The sequence below is a fragment of the Neodiprion fabricii genome, chromosome 6 (assembly GCF_021155785.1).
Source record: "Neodiprion fabricii isolate iyNeoFabr1 chromosome 6, iyNeoFabr1.1, whole genome shotgun sequence".
In the NCBI taxonomy this organism is placed as follows: Eukaryota; Metazoa; Arthropoda; class Insecta; order Hymenoptera; family Diprionidae; genus Neodiprion; species Neodiprion fabricii.
The window spans coordinates 10,064,298-10,084,402 of NC_060244.1; the positions used below are offsets into that span (position 1 = coordinate 10,064,298).

At 38.2% G+C, this 20,105-nt stretch overlaps 1 protein-coding gene across 7 annotated transcripts in view; it reads left to right on the plus strand.

Moving 5' to 3' along the window:
- LOC124185878 (AF4/FMR2 family member lilli) overlaps positions 1–20,105 on the plus strand; it is a 205,700-nt gene that overhangs the window by 92,359 nt on the left and 93,236 nt on the right. For 5 of the 7 annotated variants that reach the window (XM_046577099.1, XM_046577103.1, XM_046577101.1 and 2 more), the window contains exon 2: positions 8,761–8,938. In XM_046577099.1, coding sequence (XP_046433055.1) covers positions 8,761–8,938 — 178 coding nt within the window. Of the gene's footprint in view, positions 1–5,929; positions 6,010–8,760; positions 8,939–20,105 lie in introns of those variants that run through there. The other 2 variants (XM_046577098.1, XM_046577100.1) reach the window with 1 other exon arrangement.

The following is a 20,105-nucleotide window of genomic DNA, read 5'->3' on the forward strand; positions in this document are numbered from 1 at the left end:
GAGTTTTATTTTTTTTCTTCATTATTCGTTAGCAGGATTTACAGTTCCGTTGGATAATTATTCTACAGTATTGCAACATTTGCACTTTTGTTTTTATATTTATCTTCGGATTATCGTATTGAAAAATATCTATAATCGTTTCCTAATTCATCAAAGAAATAAACAGAGACGATACAATGAATAAAAAAAAACACTTCAGGAATACGTGAATCTTACATGCAATTTGTCAGTGCCTTGTATCTAATTTCCAGTCCTTTAAGGATAATGCTTAAGTCACTTCTTACCGACCGTGTCAAGTGTCGGTAAGTCTGCAGTCGGTAACTACCGATTATAAGTATTATCCCCTTATAACTTTGCAACTATAATTTTCAGCGCGTTCGTATATTTGAGGAAATAAGTTAGTCTTTGTCGAACGTTTGAACTGCCGTACCAGTGTCGTCGGTTGCCCGTGGAAACACTTCCCAGGTACTTTCCAAAAGTATGAAATTCCAAACTTCTGGCGGATCCTATCGTCAAATACTTTCAGCTGTTACACAGATTTTTTTCTTCGGTCATAGTTTTCATTTTTAACATTTATAAAATTTAAAGCAACAGGCGGTAAATAGCACGACGCGTCATCGATACAGTTTTTCATCCTTGTTTATAAACGTTTTAAGACAAATTCTCAGCTTCAAAACATTCGCCAAAGTTTATTTACACGTACGCGATAACAACCGTTAAACTATTCTTGCCACTATTTTGCTTCGGATGAATCAATGCTCGATACATGTATTATTTTTTATCGCATACGGAAACAATTGTTGCAGCCGAAGTGAAATCGCAAGCGTGCGAGCGGCGGCCATACTGAGATGTTACGGTATGACATAACCTTCAAATACGAAGATTGAGGCTGAAATTCTCCTCAATCACCGGCCCCGAGTGTACGTTGCTTATTGTTAGGTATGTCTCCGAGTTTCTTCCCCCCCCTTCTCCTTAGGTTCGACGTTATACAAGAAGGCCGGCCGGATTGCTCGCCTCGGCCGACGTCGCGTCACGTCTCGTCGCCGTCGTTCCACTTAACCTGGTTGTACCGCCGGCTGCGGGTTTTGCCGCTCGTGACGTCACGGCATCCTCGATTACGTCGAAATATCGACGCCACGCGATAAGCCGCCGCTGTGTACGTACGGGAACTTCATGCACGCCTATCGTGGTGCGCTTACAGCTCTCGACATATCGTATTTGAATATACAATTACTTGCGCACGTTGGTGTTAACAAGAATCTGTAAATATGTACACGCAAGGATGTTGTTAGATTTATAACGGTGTATCTTGTTCGTTGTCGTATCGAAATTACATTTGAATTTGAGAGAAAAGAATGTATATACGAAGATGAAACATAACATTTACAGTTTATCAATTATGCAATTTCACTTGGGCCAGATTTATATGATATGATAAGCTGAAGTTGTATAGTTGTTGCAGAACTGTAGGAATTTATTTACTTGGAATATCGACCAGTGAGTAATTTCATTAATACAGTTTTTCACTGCTGCGCTGTAAGAAATTATCATGGATTCGGTTGAATTAAGAGGATGTGCTGTAATCAGTCTTCACCGACTGAGTAAAATTTCACTCATTATTCGATGATAATGAGATAAGATAATTCGAATATTTGTATTCGACTTCGCATGACTGCAGCGCTTATTTTAACACCAGTGACGCGTAGGTTCGATATTAGTCGAAATAAGTGACATTTAACGTAATCGGTAAAAATTTACGGCAGCATCATCTTGATATATCAATTTTAAAACTGATGTATAAAATATTACGGGAGGGGATCTTTGTTTAGAAGGTTCAAAAACTCGTTTTTTTTTTTGTTTTTTATTGCCTACATCGATAGATGAACTGTCCAAGAATATATTCACAAAACCACAGATGCCAATTCTGCAGATCGTGTAAACAAGACATTAAATTTCAGAAGTGCGGGCATCGAGGCTTAGGTTTAAAAATGGTCTTATCGTGTGTATGCGGTCGAAGAGACATTAATTCAGAACCGTTGATAATCACCGGTTACGAAATAAACAGAGGGATCGTGTATTCGTTATGAGGCTACTTGATTTGAATTGACTTGATATGTCACGAGAAGGCACGAATGTATTTTGTGACTTCGTGGACCTGTGCCAAGGTTTGGCGAAATCAACGTATGATGGAATTGTGCAGCAATGTTTAAAAGGGTCAGCAAGAAAGCGGTAGAAGAATGTTTACAAAGGTAGAATCGAAACTCGTTTGAAAGTGTCCGGCGATGGAACGTGGAAAAAAATATGGCTTTACCTCACTGTTCGACGTAACAACGCTCATTGCGTACTACTACGGCAAAGTAATCGACCTTATCGTAAAAAGTGCACAACGACGATGAAAATCAGGAAGAATCGTTACATGCTCCTGAAAATCACAAAGGTTCAGCAGGGAAGATGGAGGTGGTTTTTATCGTAGAAATCTTTTCGAGATCCGAAGAAAAATTCGGGGTGATATATACGAATTAAATCGACGGTGACGGTGATTCCAAAACTGTTCCAGGTATTTTAAAAGACAATTCGTACGGTGACGATTTCTCTGTTACAAAAAGTTAGTGCGTGGGATATGATGTAAAAAAACGAATAGGTACGCGAATCTGAAATATAAGGAAGACGGAGAAGCTCGATGTTAAAAAAAGATGAGGACTTATTATGGCTTGGCATTTAAAAGAAATATTGATTCTGTCCAAGAAATGAAAAAAGCTGTAATTGCTCCAAAGGCAAATCCCCTCGACGCGAAAATTCTCCAACAGGCGTCGATAGCTGGTGTGAACGGCGCAAAGCTGAATGCACGAATCAACTACGATCATCGAAGCATCCTGCTCGATTGATTGATTGACGAATAAATTTCAGAAGCACACACTAGCACGATTTATGAAGAACTATGAAACGAGGACCTTTAACGAGATGCTTAGGTGGTCACACTCAAAATTCAAAAGCAGTCGTTCAACTCGACTATCTGGCGCATTAATCCGAAGTACCTGCCTTCCGGCCAAAAAGTCATTGAAATCGCCGTCTAGTTGGCTGCAGGCATGTTCAACGAAGGGTATTCGGTCATTTTGAACACACCACGCAGTTGCTGGATTCGAATATTGGTCAGCAATGCAAAATATTTTCTGATACCGCTGACGCGCAACGGATCGGAAGAAGCGGCGAACAGGCGCCAGTCGGTCACTTCCAATTAACAATAAAGAGGATTCTACGGCTCGTAGACTCGAACAAATGCAGCGGAACGAGTTGTTCGAGGAAGGATAAGGACACTACTGTATGATCCAGGTATAGCGCAAGCAATTAAAAATCGATATATTCTCAGTTTAAATTTTTTTCGATTTTTCTAAATTGGCGGAAATGTGTATAGAATGGGGCTGTAAGTCCTTTTTCCCGTTCGAGCATAACTATTTCGAGTTTCTAGTTATCGGATAGGTTAGGACTCGGGTAGGTTACACACATATAATTGGGCCATAAAGCGCCGAGTCCCTCGTATCTAATTGTAAGCTGTTATTCAACGAGTTTTTTTACCTGCATCACCCTGGGGATATTCAAATATATACATACGCCATCGAATACGGATTACTCAGTGCCGCACACATTTATCCGTTTCGCCGTTGCTCTGATCTACTATACTTGATCCCATTCGAGCTTTACGAAAGTAACCAAACCTATCGTCGGATAAGAAAACAAATAATTTGCGCGTACGGGAAGTGGTTCATTTATTGCGTCGTTATTATTCTGGACTCATCGTGGAGTCATTCTCAAAAGCGAAATAACGGAAATATCCCAAGTGCGAACAATGAGTTTCCGCAGAACAATTTACATACCCTTTTACGATTAGAGCCAATCGTCAAAGTCCAGCCAGGCAGGCGGTTTGTTCTATGTCATCTACTCCCATATCGTAATGAGTCACGGACGCATTTTGTTATACATTCTGCACCTCCTGCTGAGCGCTGGCCGGTTTGTAAATTTACACTTACCAAAAATCGGGTTCAATATAACGTCGGCGAAAGGAACAGGATTATCCCCTGATTAGGATGGCTCGAGTCCCGTTGCTCGGCTAAGCCGTGCATCTGTGATTACTTTGATGTCTTGGTTGTGTACTTGCCGCTGATCCCAGTCTAGTAAAGTCAATAGGCGCCGATTCGTGTATAATGCATACTTCTGAATAAACAGTTTTAATTGTGCATTGGTTTTATTGATGGCCGAGGAGCTTAACCCCAGACAGGTAATGAGGGCAAAATGACCCCTCCCCGCCCCTCCAAAAACTTTGTACTCTTGGAGCAAACCCCGGGTTCTTCGGTCCACTGATATTTTTTTGTGGCTTTGGGGAAGCGTCCTCACTGGTAGTTATTTCGATTCGGACGCTAGAAAGCCGTGAAACAGAAAGGTTGTGGGTACCTTTGACACCGTTTGCCGGTCGAGCGAGTTGTTTTTCGCATTTTTCACAGTAAATAATTAACGTTGTGAATTCAATTTTGTACGAAAAAACAAAAAACAGTACGTACGTATGTGTATCATACGTAAACATATTTGTATGAGGTATTTTTAGAGGCGTCATAGATAGCCCTATGATTGCAACGGGATTTTTTTTTTTTTTTATATAAAACAAGATCGTAATTTCAATATGCTCGTAGACAGTGAAACATCCGATGATGAGATTATCGAATATATCAAAACGACGACGATGTGGCCACCGCTGCGAAAAGCGAATGTGTAAAAGAAATCGATGCCATATGTGCGAATTGTTTAAATATTAATTTAAGAAGAAAAAAATAAATAAAAACCAGCTTTATCAGAAGCTGAGATATTTGAATTTTATTTCTACTGGGTATCTTTTACACTCATTGCCACGAGAGGTATACGGTTTGGACGTCTACCTATCAGGAGTTGACTTAAAAAGTCTGCGGTCACACTTATGTCGTGTAAGTCGCCGCATTAAGAAGCGGGTCTTATATCATATATCAAAATCTGTTGAATTTAGAATAAAAAACATACAATCCGTTTTTGTACATAATTAGATCGCTCATTTTGTTTTTAAATTTCAAACTTGTTTCAATGTAACTTACCGTTTTTTAATTACAGTTTGTCCGGTGTCGTCAAATCTTAAATTTTCCTCTGAAACTCCCTTAAAATTCGATTTACTAAGAAAATTCCTAGTATCTTTTTTTATTTATTATTAATCTTCGACTCACACTCGGCCCGAAAAGATCGAGTTTGCCTCCTTGTTACACAATGTACTTATTACATCTTATATATCGCTTTTGCGTTATGCGGAAATCTTTCACGCAATGCAACAAGCGGCTTCAGACCGCCATTTAATTCTTCGTAGTCACATTGGGTAAAATCGACCCGTCGATCACCATTGGGCCTAAAACTCAACCACTCCCTGGCTTTGAACTTGACTTCAGCCGCCGTATACCTGGAGGGGAAAAACCAAGTATCCCCTATAAGTACTGACTGGGCGACTTGGATCAAGGTTCAGTGTTGACTTGTCAATCGACCGGACAACATCGGGTGCCCTGAATTAGTACGGTTTTTGTCAAGTGGCATGTGACACTATTCGTCAAATTCATATCAATATCCAATTTTTATTGAAAATGTAAATAACTAACAAGGGTCTGATTTTTCTTGAGCGAAAGTGGAAAGTGTCCTTTTTACGAATCAGCCTCCTTAGGATTATTTTTTTTTTTTTATTTATTTTTTTTTTTATTTATTTATTTTTTTTTTTTTTCCTCCCCCTTCACCAACCGGCTGGACCTAATCGAAAGTGTGACTACCGTGAAATTATTTAGCAGTGTGGCTTCGAAGTGTAAAATTGTGAAAATTAATTTTCCCTATTGTCTTTGTTTTTTTGACATGCGTTTCTATTTGCTCATTCTCATTCCCTCTTGCTACGATGTACAAACCATTTGTCACGAATGGCGCGCTTCAAGCAGAAATCGAACAGTGGAAAAAAGTCAGGTACGCATATCATATACACTCGCTCCGTTAATAGTACCCGTGTAATGTAAATTTGAATTCTAAAAAACGATATTTCAGTGTTGAAAATTCTCTTCTTTTGCGTATTTTTGTCATTATTTATGTTGTTTTTTTTTTCTTCTTCCTTTTTACCTTTATTCTTCCTCAATTCACGGTCCGCACACACAGGCACCACAGGTATACGATTTTCGTATTATTTTTTTACAATATCCATAAATATCGTACATACTCGTTACTTATGCTTATACACTGTGTGCGGAATGTCAAGTATACGAACACGCTCTATTGCAGAAGTTTATTTATTTTTCCGTTTTTTCTCAAAAAGTTAAATATGCGACGACGAATTTTGCGCAAAAGACTTTTTTTTCCCCTCCAGCTGCTATTCCAAGGTGACTTGAGAGGATCGTCTCGATCTGTTTACCGTCACGCTGCCGCTGCTGCAGCCAGCACTTTTTTTTTTTTATATCTATGTACATATTTTACGATTCTCTCTGTCGCTGCGCTATGGACGCATGCACGCATATCTACGTACATAAATACTCGACACTTGAACCTACTGTTAGTGCAACGAATTGCATACGTGAACATGTTCTGCGATACTTTTGGCGGTAGAGAGGTTGTACAGTTTACACGGTAAACACAGGCACGTAACGTTTGTTGGTTTCTTTACTTTGTGCGAAAACTCACTTCTTCCAATATTTATATCAGGGTCTGTTCTTACTTTTTATTTTTCTTGATCTAAATTTATTTTCACAATCACGTATGCGGTTTATCGACGATGAGTATGACCGACGATAATACGCCTAACTCGACGTATTATATAACGTTAGGAACGTTTAACGAAATTAACACTCATCTCGCGAACGTCATTGTACCTATGACAATATTCTTTCTCCGTTTTTTTTTTTTTCTTCTTATTTTACACGGCAGAAGCAGCACTCACGGACTAAGTGCAAACAGAACAGATGAATTTTGTGGAAAACGTCACCTGTATCGAATAGCAGCGATCGATGTTTCGATACCGATATCGCTACGCCTCTTCTTCTTATCCGATTTGATAACGTACCGTGTAATGGCCTTCAAGGTGCAATTAAACTCGAAACGGAACGCCTACGTCGGATTGTCACTTTACCGTTCAGTGTTCGTGCCGTTGTTTCACAGGCGTGCATTTATCAGCCGGCATGTTTACCGCCGGTTATCTGCGAGAACTTGATTCTTTGTTAATTAGTTATATTTAATGAATAAATTCGGTGAGATGTTTTTATCCGGACGCGATATAATCGCATGGAAGTTAGTTTCTTTTATCATTCTCAATTAATACTTTGGTATAAAGTGGATGATATAACCTCTAAATCGTCCAAATTCGGGTCAAAGAACCCTAGGAGGACAGTTAAAAGAAAAATGATGCTATAACAACAGCAACGATAATGAGAATGATGAAATAAATAACAAAACACATTAATTTTTTTCCGTGTACGTCATGTACCGTATCGCAGTGCAGGGGAAAATGAGGGGAGGGAATACATATAAACAGGGAGACTTGTAGGAAAAGTTTGGTATTCAAAAAGGGAAGTTCTTTCTCACGTCGTCCGCGCCCTTCTCATTCTTTCTTCGGCTCTTCGGCTTCGAGGAGTTTTTCGCCTCAACCTGCTCCTGAGTAAGTTTTTACAAGATTTGTTCGCTGCTCTCTATCTTCTGAAAGGATCATCTCTCTCGTCGACTGGATATGTATGATTTCGACGTTTTACTTTTTTCTTCGCAGGCTTAACCGAGAGTCAAGTTCCACGCATATCTTGTTTTGTTTATAAGTTCAACCCATATTCTATTCGTTGAAAAAGTGACTTCTAACGAACCACACAAATACAAACATTTTGGGGCGAGGTTGAAGTTCGAAAGTACTTAACTCCTAATCATTTGCTGGCGAAACTTGAAGTTGGTAAATTAAACTTTAACGAAACAGCAACGTTTCGAAATGGCAGGAAACTCGACGGCTCTAAAATTCAGTGATGCAAGATTCCGAAAATTCAAGTTACGATAGCGTAAGATTCCGATAATTAAAATATACTCACCCAGCGTGGTTTGCTCAGCAAGCGGGTGTGAAAAACGAAAAAAAATTCAAAAATCAGAACGACCAGGACTCCGGATATAAAAATATTGAAAATCTAAAACAAAGAAAGATCAAACGTGGCGAAATTTCTCCAAGCCAGAAATTCGCAAAACTGAAAATCTTCGATGTTTCAGAATTTGAAATTTTCTCATTTTCGTAAATTCGGAACTTTGCACTTTTGGAGATTTAAGCGTCGCGTTTCGGATCTTTGATGTTTCGTCAAAGTTAGATTTTTTTACTTTAACTTAAGTCCGATCCCGCTCCAACACCTTCTCATTGCTGACTAAGATTAGGCTTACATGTTGTTTGTTTCTTCCTTTTCCTTATTCCACACACAATGAAAGACCTACATAAATATGTACGTTACAATATTTATATTTAACGCATCTGTAGATACTCGACTATTACGCACTCACGTAACATTGCGTAGTCTATTTTATATTTATTGAAAAAAGTTAAAAAATTTTTCAAAATTGTTACAACGAGACGACGTGGAATATGAAATTCGAGTGAAAAATTGTAATCCGAATCCGCTGACGGACAAGTTGTCGAATTTATCCCGGATTCGAGACCTGCCACTTACATCGTTGACGTCTCTAATTATCTTTGCCATTGTTGTTTTTCAGCGTGGAGCGGGACCGGCTTCGGGAGCGCGAGCGACAAGCACGCGCAGCGATGTCGGTCCAAGCTGAACAAGCGGCTGCTGGAGGTGGCCCGGATTCCCATCATCATCATCACGGGCATCACCATCACAGCTCCAACACGAACCCGGCCTCCTCGCTCTTCCCCAGAGCACCAGTCAGGGTGAGTCTTCCCGCCTGATATTCGAATGATTCGTCATTTTTTAACTGAGATTTCATCGACACAAATATATTTAACGGGAGAAATTTGAGCGACGCGTGATCCGTGAATATTGTTCGAATTGAAGTGATTACGTTCAATAGTAAAAAAAGTTGAAGACAATGTATGATTCGAAGTTACGATTAATCGAGCTTCATTTGAAAATTGAAGCTTTCGCTTGTTCCGCGTTCTGTGTACGTAAGAAACGCGATTTCATTCGCAAGTTTACTATTTTGTACTTTTTATTCATTTCGTACCTAGAACTACATTTTTTTGGTTTCGATAAAAGAGATAAGAAAATAGATAAGAACGGTACAGTAATCGCAACTAGAGACTTGCTCTCAACGTTTCGAATTTACGGAATTATTTGTGGATAGAGTTGATCGACGATTATAGTCGGCAATAGTTTTTCGTCAAATCTACATATTAGATTTGAAGTAAATTGTCTGATTAAGGACACGCGTCAAACAGCGAAAAACGTAACTATAATTTATCCCTGTACAACTTGGTATTAACACCATGAAATCTTACGACGATACCGCAAGAGCGTACAAGTATATAAATACATATTATAAGGTCCTCTAAAAATAACAATTTTGTCACCCGCACCGCGTGTTATCGAAACGTTTTTATGTTTCTTCGTCTATTTTTCCTGCTACCTACCTACCCCAACGACAACATCCATAAAATCTCTCTTCTTACTCGGTTAGTTCCCAACTGCATAGAGAGACGGATGGCTCGCATCTGAGGGTACTAGAAGAACACTATATAGAGACTTTGTTGAGACTCCGGTGGTATAGATAGAAGACTGCGCATCGCGATGCACGAGTGTAAAACACCCTCTTCTCTTCCTGTCAGCTGCTTGTATCCCCCCCTCTAGTTTTCCATTTCTCCACTTTCTCACTATCGCGCTACGGCGGTATTCTTTTTTCCCTTCGTTGAGTGAAAACTACTCTGGTGTACATATGTGTATACACGTACAAGCGATTCCGATTGCGAAAGTATAACACTTGTGTGTCTGTTGCGGAAAAATCGGTTCGGACAAAAATTTTTGTTTCATCGATAATATGGGAGAAAATAAATTATTTCACCTACAAGCTTACGGTGCGTATGGAGCAGGGGCGGATTTTTTATTTCGAACTTTTTCTGGCCCCCACAACCTGCAGCAGCGTCCGTCATCTTCGAAGACTAGGCTTTGGTAGTATGAGAGTCACGTCTTAACACGTGAGCCACACGTGTTTCGCTTCTTTCCTACGTGTCAGTGTCACTTACTATAATACCCCAGCTCTTCTAATGCTAGTGAGAAACGAGCACGTGGCGTATAAGGTAACATTACGTACGTATGCATAACGTGCATACTTGATTTCGAGACTTTCGGTGAATAATGGACGCAAATTACAGACCCGACTTAAGACAGCTGCGATAATTATTATATGTGTACTCGTACTTTATACTACAAGATTCAATAATCTTGTTGGTTTTTTGTTTTTTTTTTCCGACGTGCCTGCGTATTTTCCTTTGCGGCGTAAAGTAGGAAGAACGGTTTTAGAAAATACGAAACCTGCGGTGGTCAATTAGTAAGGGAGAAAAAGTGATGAAAAAATGTCTACATTCTTTCTTTCTTTTTTAATTCTACATTCATTTCTTTTTTTTTTTTAATCCAAATTCTTCAGTCCATCGTCATCGGGGTTGTTGGTTTTTTCACTTAAGGAAAGTTCAGGAGGAGAAATGAAAACATTCCGCAGGGAAGAATATTGACGAGATATTTATCTCGATGTTATATTTCGATAGCCACGCGTTCCAAGTTTGAACTGGTAGTTTTTTTTTTTCAACACCGAATAATATATATCAAAGTTATCGCACGTTGGCTGTTGTAGCTTGTAATCCAAGTCGATCGTTTTATTACATTCCACGGCTTACAACGCGTTTCAATCGTTTGGCAGGTTATTACAATTTGCATAAGGCAACTTGATTGAATATTCTATGCCCTATATATTATGCGAAGAAGAGAAGCCGAATCGTCGTACCGTAGTTATAGCGCACGCGTATAAATATTTGTACGATAATTTTTACGTAGGTATTCGCTTCCACGTAGATATCTGTACATTATTTTATATTCTTTATCGCATCACTTCCGTCGTCTGGTTACAATTGCACAGAATGAGACATTGTCGAGTGGCGTGCAGTCGGTTCAATTCTCATCTCTTATTTCGATATACGTGCATATATGTTACGTACGTAAATAAGTGCTGAGTACAAGCTACCAGGTCTATAAATAAACAAGTACACTCATCGAGCTTACAACTTTGCCAATTATTACTATGCATGCGTTACGTTGTACATTTTAGAATATTTCTCTGACTGATATAAAAATAATGTCGACAAAAATGACACCGTAAAATTGAAAAAAATAACTAATCCCCCGCATGAGATTGATTGCATACAATTTTACACTCTGGTAAGATTCAGAAATATATTTTCCTAGTCTCGTGCATAACTTTTTCATCACTTATTCGTGTCGAATGCAAACTAGAGACTGGAAATAAGTTATCTTGGTGGTATATTTAAGGGTGTGCGAGCACGTGCAGCGAGACGGAAGTTAGCTAAAAGTTGCATCTTAGGTTATATGTATAATACAGCTGTGGTAAAGATGCCTTGGGTGTGAATTATACGGCTGGAACAATTCTCCAAGTTACCTCCTCTCATCATCACGCGCTCTATCTTTTTCTCCTTCTTTTCTATCTCTCGAAAATCGTCCCGCAGTAAGGCGGAGTTGTTGGATCATTCCAGACGGTTGAAAACTGAACATCGCTAACTGAAGATAGATAGAGATAGACATAGAAGATACACACACACACATATATATATATATATATATATGCATGTATATAATGTAGCGGTTATCTCCAGAGACGAAACGCCTTGCCTTGCAGGGTTCACGACGAGGGTGCCGACGGAGTTGGAGAATAAAAAAAAGCGTTGATCTACCCTCAGGATCCTGACAGGCTATTTCGCTCCTCTGATAAGACCGTCACTGACAATGAGAGACTCTCGACGGTTTGGCGAAGCTCCTTTTTTTTTTTTTTTTTATTTTTCTTTGGCTCACGTTTCCGTGCGGTTGGTAATAAATTGCCAGTAAAGGTGTATTAACTCCTTTTTCTTCTCCTTACGCGACCTATATTGACTGGAATGATTCTTTTTTTTTCTAACCGCACATTATTTTTCTCGCTTTTGAATTTGCAACAAGTCAGGGTACGATATAATCGAACAAGGAATATTCTACACAGCTAATATAAATATATTACAATGCGAAGAATAAAAAAAGAACATTTAATTTAATTTTTTTTAAATAAAACTTACAACGTAACGCGCGACAGGCAATATACAAATATAAATAATGTACTATGTGTAACGACTTGACTCGAATCTCGATGCTAATTGTGCATAGATTCTTTTATTGCAACTTACGGGTAAACAGATTTTAAACACGTTATCAAGTTAAGAGTAAACGAACACCTGTTGAATCGCCTGCGAGAGTCGCCAATCGCGCGTATATATATTTCGAAGAGAGAAAGAGAGACAGAGAGAGAGAGAGAGAGTTATGGCAGTAGTTTATGTAAGTACAGTAGTTTGAAAGTATTGGCTCACCTCGGTTCGAATGATTAAATCACAAGCCCGTGGCATATCATTAACGAAAAAATATTGAGAAAAAATTTGTAGAATAATCATTAAGTTTACTTCATTATCCAGGTTTTGCCAAACAATTTGTTTACGTCCGCATAGTTTCTGAGCCGCGGTCGATAACGTCGTGATTTCAAAATACAATAGCATTTGAAAAACGTAATTATTATTCATTCGTGGTTGTGAATTTTGTCTTTTTTCCTGGAAATTTAAAATTAAAAATAAAAATAGTAGAAAATGAAATTTATCAAGTGTAATTTAGCGCCTGATCTGTAAGTTGTCGTTTTTTTTTCTGTTCACTTTCCATAGCGATGGTTGTGACAAGTTCAATTGTATATTTATACATCTATTTCGCTAAGTTGAATATGTACATGTATGTTTTATGTATACACGCAGTTATCGACCTAGTAGAAATTCATGAAAACCAGCATGACCGGTATGCTAATTGATTGATCAAAGTTCGGCCGGCGATTTTCGCGTATGTTTTGCGCCGCTTCTGACGACGTTGTCTTTCTTGACCTTCCGAAATATTTCAAATCACGTATTGCCGTATCATCGCTACGATCTACCGAAAGCGAGTGTTAAACTACTGTTTGCTTTACCTTGTCAAGTCCTGCTCTACACGGTTGAAAAATCGTATCGAAGAACTGGTATATGTTACTATATTTATATTATTTATAGAATAGCCATTTAAGGAAAATTTTCTTATTCTAGATGTTACCCGAGATATTGCTAATAGTAAAGGAAAACTTCAACGATGCAGGCATAAAACAGGTAAAATTAACCTTTGCAAATCGGAGTCCAGGTGTACCGGTAAAATTTTGTATCTTATTTGTAAAATTTCCGGGAAAATTTGCGGTTTATGACACAGCTTGTAAATAATATTTATTCCTCTACATTGTTAGAAGGACGAAGAAAGCTTTCGTTCGAAGGTCAGAATCGCACGGAAAGTTTTCATGCCTTTCTCCCATTCTTCCTCCGGCACCCAGATAACCCTAATTAATTTTATCATCCTCTTAAAGGTCCGATATTTCCCAATGACTAAGCCTATTGCTTACTCTTTCAAATTCTTCTTCAAGGGGTGCCGTGTTTGGCTTCGACGTGACGCATGTAATGTATCTGTAAATATCGAAGTCTACGCTATCAACCCCATTACTTGCAATTCTAAACAAAACCACGTCACATATGTTTGCCTTAAATTAATACGTGAAATGGGGCTGTTGTGCTCTTTTTGCGCTTGAGATACGTAGGCTTTGATAATTTGAAACACGTATGTTAACGTCGAAATCGACAAGGGCACCTCCTTCAAATATTATAAAGATGAAAAGAAAAAGAAAATACAACAACACCCATTGACTATTGACAGTTAAAGAAATTTTCACCTGGAAACGGAAAACAATACGGACAGTCTATATAAAATCCTTACTGATTTAACAGCGCATCTTAAATTATTGTTTCTGAAAATAGTTTAATTTTTTCTTTTTCAGACAATTTTACTCAACTTCTAAGTATATAATCTCCTTTCAATGAGTTCGATCGAAGTATAAAAGTCGCGCAGGTTTTCGTTGTATCTTACAATTAGAAATTTCGGCATCATTATCCAGTTTATAATCGTTCAAATTTATCTCTTCCTTGCAACGAAACGTGTTGCAAAACTTGAGAATCCGTAATTTATCGGATTATTACATTCCGGATGAGTGTGAGTTTTCTCTGCGTTAAATTATTCCTTGGGCGTAGGGCAGTATTTTTCGGGGGCATAAGCGGGGCCCCTTCTTAATCATTCGTTGATCAGACTGGCTCCTAGTGATAATTCGTCGAGGTAACGTTTCCGTAAAGTGTCGTATAAACATAACGATTTTCGAATTCGTCATTTTTTGATAAATGTTCGGTAACTTGGCTTGAATTTTTTCCAATTCAATGGGGCATGTATTTGTACTTTATTATAGCTAAACATCAGAAAAATTGTAAAATATTCCGGTTCGCTCAAGGAATATCTTAATTGAAGCAAATAAGGCGTATCACAAGGTTCGCGAATACTCTGAAGTAGAGTGAGTGTACGTAAATTATATGGATGTAAAAGATAAGCACCGACGTATGTCCGCCGATATACATATCCGTTTACTTGTATGATGCACAGTAAAACGTATGTACATTATTACATTACAACACCACACGTGTGCAACGCGTTCGGTAAGATCTTGTTCTGCGCACCAGAATAACTTCGTCGTAGCAACGAGTCATGCGCGTCAGCGAAGCGAGAAAGAAATTGAGAGAGAGAGAGAGAGAGAGAGAGAGAGAAATTAATCGCGAGTCTACTCACGTATATCATATTTTTTTCGCGTACACTTGCTGAAATTATTTATATAATACATGCTGCGCTCTCGCGGCGAGAATCGTCGGTAAAAAGATTTTCTGACATTATTGGATATTCAGAGAATTATTATTATTGTTATTGTTGTTGTTGTTGTTATTGCCGTGACTGTTTTTTCACGTCCTTCTTTTTTTCTTTTTCCTCCCGAAGACGCGAGTAATCGATGTAACCCGACGATTCGTTCAATGTTATCTATGAGACGGTTTTTTCCAAAAGTTTATCTACAGTGTACAAATACTGTGCAAGTGTATAAGACGCGATCATTTTTTTTTTACTCGGTTTATCGTATAATATTTTGGCACTTGCGGGTTAACATTGATAATAATAGATCCGCACGTGCCAGTTGTTACCGTTGGTTGAACAAATCAATCCTTTTATGGTTTTATAGCAATTAATACGACCCAGCGGTATAACTGCTAGTGTGATAAGTGACTTTTTTTTTTCTCACATTCGCACCGAATATTGCACGCAATTAAAAATATTGTCACAAAAATGTCTCTTTCCAATCGAATTGTAAAAAAAAATATTGCGATCCGCCGTTTATTAGGAAAGAATCGTACAGCTTGTTGCGCAATTTGGTTTTTCGTAAAACGACGCGTCTAGTTTAACGGGCGTCGAGGTAACTCGAGGTAACTCGAGGTATACGAGTAAACCTCGTTCTATCCCGGCGGGCTGCTCGCCGGAGTCCTGAGGGGTCGAGGAGGAGGAGGACCCGGGTCATAAAATTATCACGGACGTCAGCCAAGAACCCTCCGCAGGTTCATCCTCTTCAAGTAATTGCTGGATTACAACGTCGGTTGTGCTCTCCCTCGGACGTGACTTTAGCTGACTCAACTAACCGGCTCGTATCGGTTCTCGCGGTAGTTCGATGAATAAATTACAATTATTGTAAGAGACGCGCGCGTTCGACAGTTTGGACGGAAATACCACTTTCGCCATTTGCGACAGGCACGCGGCGGTGTTTATTGTAGGCACACCGTGTATATGGCCTTTAATAAATGTTTTCCCAATTTCGATCACCGACTACCGACTACGACGATTCAGGATTCAATTTGGTTTTCTTTCTTTTTTTTTTTTTTTTTGCTTTAATCTATATTTCGTCTTTCTCTCCGTGTAGTTACTGTAAATCGTTTTACCATTAACGGATTAAAATTTATACATACGATCGAATTATTTCGGAGAAAGTTTCACTGGTACATTCTCGACGCCTTATGGAGGGGTTTGAAATAAATATGGTAAAGATTACAAGAAATGTAATTTCTGTATTATTATTGTTATCGATTGAGGGGAAAAAATTTTATCGCTTCGCGAATTTTCTGTTTTATTTTTGTTCATCTTATTTACAATTTTACTCCCGTTTTGGAAACGAAGCATTTATTACCCGCAAAGTATTCGAGTAATTTTTATTACGTATTGCAATTTACAAAATAATAAATTATCATTGGTTTAGTAAAACGTGTATATACAAATACAATGTGTATCACTGTATAATATAGCTATAATGTATACTTGTATGGTATTTGATTGCGTAACAGCTCTACGTGTTACATGCAATAAATTTCATAAATGTCATACTTTTTGTAGCTCAATTTAGCGTTTCATAGTTCAGAGAAGGTGTTTATTAAATAACAGATAGCTATTATCTGTGTGTGTGTGTGTGTGTGTGTACATATCTTCATCTGTGCGAAGTATGACTAAAAAGTAAAGAAAAAAAAAAAAAATTAACCGACCACGCAGAAATTTCGCGATAACTCGTCAACTTGAAGAAGTTATATGAATTGAAGGAAAAATTTGTTCTCTCTTCTGTTATCAAAGTTGCAGATACGTTTTTTTCCCCCCGTTCTAATATATCGCATATAAAAGTAGAGCTCTATTCTCGCCGATTGCTAGTTTGATCGTGAGGTGACTGTGACGATATTTATCTGGTGCGTGGTGTGCGTGCGATATGCGTGGATATCGATAAGACAGCCGGTGGGTCGAGAGTTATACCGAGTTTGATGTAATGAAAAATTTGCTTATTCGTTTTATCGACGCGATTTGATTTTTTTTTACCAACGCTTACCTTCCTATCTCGTTAATTAGATTATTCCGATTTATTTTTATTCTTTTATTTTCACCTTTACCTGTCGTTTCAAGTTTTTGCAACAAATCAACACGGTTGTTATAAATAAACTTCGGGATGCAACGAAAGGTCGCTATCTGCGTAATATTATTAACACGACTCTCGTCTTCGTTTCGCGTTGTAAGTTGCAAACTGTTTACACGACATATACGGGCTTGGCGGAACGTGAAAGCAGCGACAAAACAACACTACCACATACGGATAACGATACCTATGGCATTGATAAAAAAGAATTGGGATCAAAAACGCACGTGTAGCGTGATCCGCAAAATTACGTAACGCGATAGCGAGGAGGAGGAGGAAGGGGGGAAGGGAGGGGATACAGAGATTTTGTTGCGATATTTTTATCTCCACTTATTTGCATCCTCTTTTTCTTCACCTCTATGCTCCCCTGCACAAAAAAAGTCTACGTTCGTCACGTTGTGTGCAATATTGTAAATATCTTTCACCGATAGCGACGATATCGTATAAAGATAGCTAGGTATTGAATAAACGTATACTTTCGCATGTTTCCGTTTGATGATTCATTATAAAAAAAATTTTAAATTCTATTTTTTATTTTTCATTTTATCTTAAAAATTTAGAGCGAAGTGTTTAAACCGTTGTTAAGAATTTCTAATCGTATTTTTCGATGTATTTTATTTGCTTTTTTTTTTTTGTTCTACCTCTGAGGATATATCTCCTAACTGTCATAATTCTAAGAACAATACAAATTGAAGAATGGAAATTAACGAAGCGAAGTGAAGAAAATGACATGCAAAATACAGTATTTTGAAAGTATAACGAAGGCGTGTGAGATGAAAAAGGAAATGAAAATTTTCATGTGATGAAATAAGTTTATTTGAATATTGTCGCGGACGAAGCGGCTAGAGCTAGAAAGAATGCGACGGGGTGACGTATATAAAATGACGTCTTCCGGAATTTAATGAACCTAAACTGAAAGCTATTTTTGGATACAATAATTCTCACCTCCCGCGCTTCATTGCCTTGTCTTTTATCGCTCCGATAAAAAACAACACATATTATATGCACCAACCAGCAATGTACGAATTGATGCGTATGCTAATACTGTATAACAAAACGAGGGAACAAAAAAAAAAAAAAAAAGTAGAATTAGTTGTAAGTTCGTTTTCTCGCTCGGTATGTCGGTATTATAGGTATTTGTAATAAACTCGTTGACGCACATAGTTTGCGGGATTTATTATACTGTACTATGAATCAATCGACCGATCAAGTTCACGGACTTTGAAGAGCCTCCTCTTCACGGACTCGAGTGTTGCAGCGTAACGCGTCGCTTTTTTCGTTGCAGATAAAGCTCGTTTCACGTCACTTTAACGATCATTCTTTCAAATTCTCTTCCTTCGAATCTGCAGAACGGTTTTATTTTCATCGAATTTCATTCAATTGGGATAATAATTTTTTTGCAAATGGACAGTTTCGCAATTATATTCTCATCAATTAGTTAAGAAGAAAGTGCACGTTGAATTGTTTCCAGCGGTTATAACGTAATATTTTTAAATAATTTTTACCCTGTTTCGATAGAAATTTATAAACATGTTAAATTCAGAGGAATGCGGCGGAAAGAAGTAGAACAACGACAAGTTTGACGCGTATAATTACTCGGTATAGAGTTACGCAATTTCCTGAAGAGAGAGATAGAAAATCGTCGGCAGACTGCAAGCGGATATAGATTTCTCATACAAGTATTCAAAGTAAACGACGAGCTCAACCTCGTTTTCGATTCTTTATTCGTAATCCTTGTAATCTGTGCAATTTGCGTCGTAACTATAATACGTTACGACAATTGAACTTTGTCACAACGAAGGTTGTAAATTTTCCTTTTCTCCGAAAGTCACGAACGGTTTTCCTTGCATTCATTTTCCTCTTAAATCACTAGGGTGAAAAACGAATATTGTATCACAGCACGGTGAACGATGTACGATAATTGATTCCTGTATAACAATACACGGATAGGTGGGTGTATTGTAATATAGAAGGCAAGGTTTCTGCGGGGAAAGTTATCCGTGCGTTGGTGGCCGTGTCGGCATCACCTTCTTGCATTTGGGCCTACAAGTTATACAAATAAGTTACAGACACGTCTGGTAAATATCCAATTTTAGAGCCTAGGGCATCATTGTCGGCAAAAATTTATCTAAACATAATGTTTCAGCAGGTTCACTTTATATTTATGCTATTTATTACATTTCCTTTGGTAAATATCACAAGAATTTTTGTAATCGTATCGTTCACGCTTAATTTGTAATCATTACTTTTTTCTTCAAATGGTCGTGTACCTACCCAAAAATGGTTGAATCAATTCAAAAATTTTAGCGAATCTGTTGGGATATTTTTTTTTTTAAACCGTGCAATGAATATAGCCGACGATAAATGCGACTCGCAGGATTTTATTGGGAATAACCGCGCGTTTTGCGATATGTGGAGTACAAAAAATTGCCTATAATGAGCTGTGTAGAGTCAGGCGGTATAAACAAAACTGCGCACGAGGTGGAATATATTGCTGGAGTAGGGAATGAGATGCTGTGAGGATCGAGTATCATCCATCCGCAAATTCCAATACTCGTCGAATGGCTTCGTCGTACTTTTGCGAATGTCAACGAACGGATTACATAAGTTTGAGATGCCCGCGAGACATCGAACAACGCATATCTTTTAGTTTCGTATTCCATGTTTACAAACGTGTATATAACAAAGGTTAAGGTACCTACGTATAATGATAAACCGATCTAATCCATCGGATGACGCGTCAAAGATATTGTTTCACAATCAGATGTACCGCAGTTTCATACGCATCGAGTTCGTTTCACGAACCCGATAACTTGTAATATTGGACCTGCGTATTGTTACACAAAATTGTTATTTGACGAGACGATTTTAGTTTGATTTAGAACGGGAGACGTTGACGGGAAAAATAAAATGAAATGATATTCACCGTTGTT